General features: G+C 40.1%; 1 protein-coding gene across 1 annotated transcript in view; it reads left to right on the forward strand.

Moving 5' to 3' along the window:
• DUSP10 (dual specificity phosphatase 10) overlaps positions 1-4,528 on the forward strand; it is a 38,602-nt gene extending 34,074 nt beyond the window's left edge. The window contains exon 4 of the mRNA XM_059942150.1: positions 3,330-4,528. Within this exon, the coding sequence (XP_059798133.1) occupies positions 3,330-3,595 (266 nt within the window). The 3' untranslated portion in view covers positions 3,596-4,528. The remainder of the gene's footprint in view (positions 1-3,329) is intronic.
• The last annotated feature ends 1,472 nt before the right edge of the window (positions 4,529-6,000 follow it).

Below are 6,000 nucleotides of genomic sequence, written 5' to 3' on the forward strand. Positions count from 1 at the left end.
CATCTTCCGCCTCCCTTTCCTCTCTGGCTCGGGCTTTGATATCAAGTCCAAGATTTACGCCTGTGTGGCAAAAAAGCTCCACCGTGGTGGTTTCGGCCTCTGCCACCCGGTGCAGCCAAAGTATTCTCCTAAGTCATAACCCATCAAGTGTATTGGAACCATGGTTATAAAAGAACGGTAATTCAACTGGGTTGGGATCCGTTCAACTAGACCTCCACATCCCTCAAGTTCTCAATGAAAAAGTGGCAGGGGTTAGCACTGAGATGTTCTATAACACCGTCTCAAAAGAACTGGTAGATAGTAAGAAATTGGCGGCCAGAGCAGGCACCGTGGGTATGTATGTAGTCTACTGGCGTCCCTAGGCGCTTTGCAGGGAGTAAAATACAGCCGGCCCTCCGTATCCGCGGGTTCCACATCTGCGGATTCAACCAACCGCGGATCGAACTCGCGGGTACGGAGGGCTGACTGTCCTACGCCATTTTATATAAGGGACTTGAACATCTGTGCATTTTATCCAGGAACTAATCCCCTGCGGGTACCCGGGGCCAGCTGTATTGTTAATATGACACCACTCCAAACTCACCCATATCTCCCTTACCTTGAGTTAAATTAATTTGCCACTGCTTGAAGCAAAGGTAGTGTTTGCTGAAGGATTGTTTCTGAAGGATCTTTTTCAGAAACATAATGCTGTAGTGAACATCTTTACACATTACTCAGCACAGAGGAGAGAGAGCGTGAGGGGGGGGGGGAGTAGTTTTTCCCTTCTGTTTGCTTTGTCTCCGTTTTTAAACATTGGGTAGCAAAAAGCCTTGAAGTTGAGTGCTCATGAGATGGTACTAGATTCCCTTAGTTTACCCCAGACTCATTGAAGTAGGAAAGATCAAATTGTATAGCCCATGTAGTTCCCAAGGAGAGAAAATTCTAGCAACAGCAGGCGTTAATCTCTAGAAGGAAGTAACGGCCAGCCTAACCCTAATCCTAAACTTTAACTTTTGCTGCTTCTAAGCCTCAAACTATTGCAAGGCTCAAATTATCACTTGGGGAATACCTGGCACCCAGCAGGTACTCAACAATTTTTTTTTTTTTTTTTTCAAGCGATTCCAATCTTTCTTACCACAAAAGGGTAACCCGGTACTTTTCCTAAATATTGTAGCAGATTGTTACTGGCCTCTGTCCCAGGAAGAATGCACTCATGTTCAGTGCTCCTTTGTCAGAAAAAAAAGAAAAACAAAAAACAAACAAAAAAAACCCCTTGGATTTAACAACCATTAGGGTGGGTGGATTTGCTCTAGAACTGGCAGCTCTGGTCACTTAGCCCAGGCATTTCCTTGCTAATCGTGCCTTTATTTATTGCAGGACCATAGAATGTTCAGTCTGGAAGGAAATTCTGAGTGGTCACTAAAGGGACCAGAGCCTAATGCTCTTGACTGCGAGGCCAGGAGCCCTTTGGGAACACACTGGGGCAGTGTTTACAAGGCTCTATTGGTTCTCAATGGGCAATGCTTGTGGAGGCAAAGATACCTTAGATTTTTTATCAGTGATATGTGAATCAAACCTTGAGTCCCAAGGAAGAAAGTTTGTCACCAAGTAGATGAGGAACTTCCTGGTTGATATATGATGTTATGAGTGCAATTTTATCTGAGTTAATTCCAGTTGGGGGAAGTTAAGAAATTGTTTTCCATTTAATGGGTAGCATAAGATATGCTTAGGTTCTAAGAGGATTTTTTTAGTCAAAGCACCCACATTCCTTATAGATTATTCAGGCTCACCTGGTGTTTTAGAAAGAAAACAAAACGAGTAATAAGTAGCATTTAACCTTGAAAACAATTCCGCATCACACCCTGCACAGGCACAATATTTTATTCTCACTGTTATATATCATTGGATAAACTGAAATCTGATAGTCTAGCTTTAAGGAAAACACAGCTGGTTTTAGAAACATAATAGCATTCACAGAGAGTCTAATATAAACTAAGCAGAGTCTAGGTTTAGGGTTTAACTATGCCAGTTTAGTTATTCCTGCGTCGGGTGATATTATTCCCATATCTCCTGAGCCTGGTTAGTTACAGTTATTCCCATTATTCAGATAGGAGGATTGAGGCTCTGGGGAGTTACATGATTCACACAAGGTCCACCACAAGGTGGAACCATGGTCAGACTTAGCCCTTTGTGGTTCATCTTCTTGACCCCATGCTTCCCCGTCTTGGGGTGGAGGTCCTTAAATAGTGTGTGCTGAAGAGAAGACATTGAAAACAGAAGATACTTTCCTAAAATACTGTTATCTATAAGAAGCAAGCTAAATTGCTGGGTTTTTAAGATGAAAATTTGCACAATGTTTCTTTTCTTAATCTACTAGTGGGTAGCCAATAGAAGTAGTTTTTGTTAGAATGGGACTCTCCTTACGCTCTCCTTTCCTACCCTTCATCTAACTGGTATATTTTCCAGGGATGCTTTCTTTGGGATGCCTTTTAGTTTAGAAGTGTCATTAAGAATCCATTCAGGCAGTGCCCGAGAGCTATTCTCCTGGGCTTTTAATATACCTGAAAACCTTTAAAGTATTGCCTTTTTCAATTGCTCTGCATTCTGAGCCATTGCTGTTAATTCCTTCATCTTCTGCATCATTGCCATGTTGGAAAGGCATGTGTAGATGCAGAGGGGGTTGGACAGTTCACATGTAGGTGACACCCTATGCCTGAGAACTGCAAGTCTTTAACTTTGCAACAATAGGGTTTGCTAGTGAGAAGCTGAACGTAGTAACTTTCTAGTTGAGTTTTGTTCCTTTAACCCCCTTCAGAGTTTCCTAAGACTGAAACTCTTATCCATTTAGTACCAGTTTCTGCACACAGCAGTTCTATAGTATAAAAAAAAGGAATGCTTTTTCTCTATCACAGGTGGGAGAGACACTGTTAATAACACTAGTTTTGACAAGTGACACAACATGGCGATGGAAATTAACATCCTGAATCAGAGAGGTCTACTTAACCAGTAGCTTGTTTAACATTTAGGCTAATTGTGTTGTGGCTCCATCCTCAGTTGGCCACCGTCACCTGTGAAGTCAACTATTATTGTGAATGACTCCTTTACCTAGTCTCCTCTTTAAACGTAGAAATGTAGCTTCTTATTCACACTAATATTGCTTTTAGCCAGTTCTGGAGGTTGTGACATAAACATACACGATTAACTAGTAAACTATACTTAGTTTCAAAGCCATTTTAATGTCTTCTCTCTCTACAGAATATGGCATTGTCAAGTCTAGATAAACGTTAACCTCTCTCCCTCCATCTCTCTTTCTCCTTCCCTGCACCTCTTGCCTTTCTCCCTTGTTCCAGAGGAAGCTCACCAGTGTGGGAAGGGGCTGCTCATCCACTGCCAGGCTGGGGTGTCCCGCTCTGCCACCATCGTCATCGCTTACCTGATGAAGCACACGCGGATGACCATGACTGATGCTTATAAATTTGTCAAAGGCAAACGACCAATTATTTCCCCAAACCTTAACTTCATGGGGCAGTTGCTGGAGTTTGAGGAAGACCTAAACAATGGTGTGACACCACGAATCCTTACACCAAAGCTGATGGGTGTGGAGACGGTTGTGTGACAATAGTCTGGCTGGAAATGATGACTGTTCTCCATTAGGAGACGAAGAGGAAGGAGGATGGATTCTTTCTTTTCTTTTTTTCTTTCTTTTTTTTTTTTTTAGATGGGGTAAAGTTTGTGAATGGAAACAAACTTGTTTAAAACTTTTTATTTTTAACAAGTGTGAGAAGAATTTAACTTTTGATGCCGTTGAGATTTACTTCCCGCCAACTGACAAAGCAGGGAGGCTAAAGACGTAATTTTTTTAAGTCAACAATAAAAATATAACAAACTTTGTTTCTTCCCCTTTTCCTTTTAAGCTATTTGTAGAGTTTACGATTAACTAGTCTGTGCAGGTTCATAGACCGAAGATACTACACTTTAAACCAATTAAAAAGAACCCAAAGTACGTAGAAAAGACATTGAATCATGAAGACCTAGGATCTGCCTGGGCTGTCCTTACGAAAACAAAAAACCCAACCAAACCAAGCCCTGCTGTGCTCACTGGTGCAAAGAGAAGATCAGGGCAGCTTAAGTGGTCTAAGAACCCTTCCCATTCTTTAAAGAGACAAAGGATACTGTTGATTTTGTGTGTTTCGTACTCTGGATTACTTTTTTCCCCCTCTCTGGGTTTAAGAGATATTTTGAAATAGCAAGGAACTGACCATTATACCATATGCCTTCACTGGCTTCTTGTGCAATAATATGGTGTTTTGAGTGTGCAAGTGAGTTAGAGCTGGCAGCTGAATGATAGACAAATAGTGCAAAGTTGCCAGCTTGGAGCTAGAAAGGAATTCAACAAAACCAATTACTTTCTTTCCCACCTTTTTCCTTTGTGTAACGTTTTTTTTGATTTGATTCTGGTTACAGTGTCATAAACCTTGTTACATATGTATATCAGAATGTAAAAAAAAAAAAGACAAAAATTTATTTAAAAATATTTTTCTCAAAAAAAAACTTGGTGTGTTTCTGTTGATTGTGTAAAAATTTATTTTCATTATATAAATGAAACTCATTTGGAGATGTGTCTTTTTTCCTCCCCTTTTCCTCAGTTCAGGTTCAAGCATCTCATAGCTCCAGTAACTTGTACGTGTAACATAATTGGAAATAAACACACATTTTTATAAAGGGAAAGAGAGATGAGGGAGAGAAAATAGTCTCTTAGTGCGAAGCAGAGAGAATTAACAAGGGAGTAAAAAAGGCTCCAGTCTGCCTAGTCATGATGTCCTCTATTGCCACAGCCCTGCCATCCACTTCTGCCAATGTAATTCCTCTTACAAAGCGGAAGCCTCAGGTAACCTCCTTCAAGGCGTGAGAAGGTTCTATATCAGCCTTTGAGCCTTGGTGATCAGGTCACTGCCAGATAGATTGGTTACGATTCTGTGATCTCCCCAGTGGCTCTCTGATAAATATGTATGACAATCTGACAGGTAGGGGTCTTGACGCCTCCCTCCCCCACTGTCATTTGCTCACTCGACATCTTTGGTAACATTAACCACATAGTGTACACTGCAACACGTTGCTACTTCCTACTTTTTTGCTAGCAAACTGAACTCAGATTCCTAAGTTCAGCTTCCCCATCACACTTGGCTAATACACAGCTAGCGTTCCATGGGTTCCCAGTCCACAGCAGAGTAAGAGTGGGGTAGGGGAAGAACATGATTCAAATGTTTTCTATGCTTTATTAAAATAGATGCCTCCAGGGATTTGGCCATAGGGAAGATTCACAGCAAATTAAGATTTGCCTGGGGTGAGAAAGTAGGAGAATTCTGGCATTTTCAATTCTATATGACTACATTTGGACATACTATTCCTGTGAATATTTGCTGACAAGTGTTAAAATGAAATATTTTTGACATTTTAAAAATAGCTTTTCTATTAGAAGGGATTTAACTTTTTCTTTTATTAGAAAAGTAGAGACTGACGTTAGCGGGAATTAACTGAGAGCTGTCTTGAATGATTTCGGTTTACTACAAAGTGTTAGGATGAAAAGTAAATTTCTCTTATGGTGATTTCTACTCTGCAAACTAACAATTTTCTTGGTGCTAGAACATATTTAAGGAGAGGGGTTGATATATAATTAGTGATTTAAAATACATAATGATTTACTAGATATTTCTTTTTCTTTATTCTAAATCCAAATGTTAAAGTTCTAATAGTGTAAGTTTTATTCCGTTTCTTTTCTTTCTTTTTTTTCATTTTTTTTTAACAAACAAACAAACAAACAAGATGAACAGTGAACATAGTTTCCCTTCTTTAGCTACATGGAAATAATTTATGTTTTTTGAACTTCATGATTTTGAGAACAAGACTGTCCTGGGGCAGATAGAAACCCTGCCAACCAGCATACCAAGAATTCTGAGAGAGACTCAGGTCTTTTTGCTAATCTGTTTTGAGTCATTTAGCCTCTATTTCTTCATGAGGAAT

The sequence above is a fragment of the Balaenoptera ricei genome, chromosome 1, assembly GCF_028023285.1.
Source record: "Balaenoptera ricei isolate mBalRic1 chromosome 1, mBalRic1.hap2, whole genome shotgun sequence".
In the NCBI taxonomy this organism is placed as follows: Eukaryota; Metazoa; Chordata; class Mammalia; order Artiodactyla; family Balaenopteridae; genus Balaenoptera; species Balaenoptera ricei.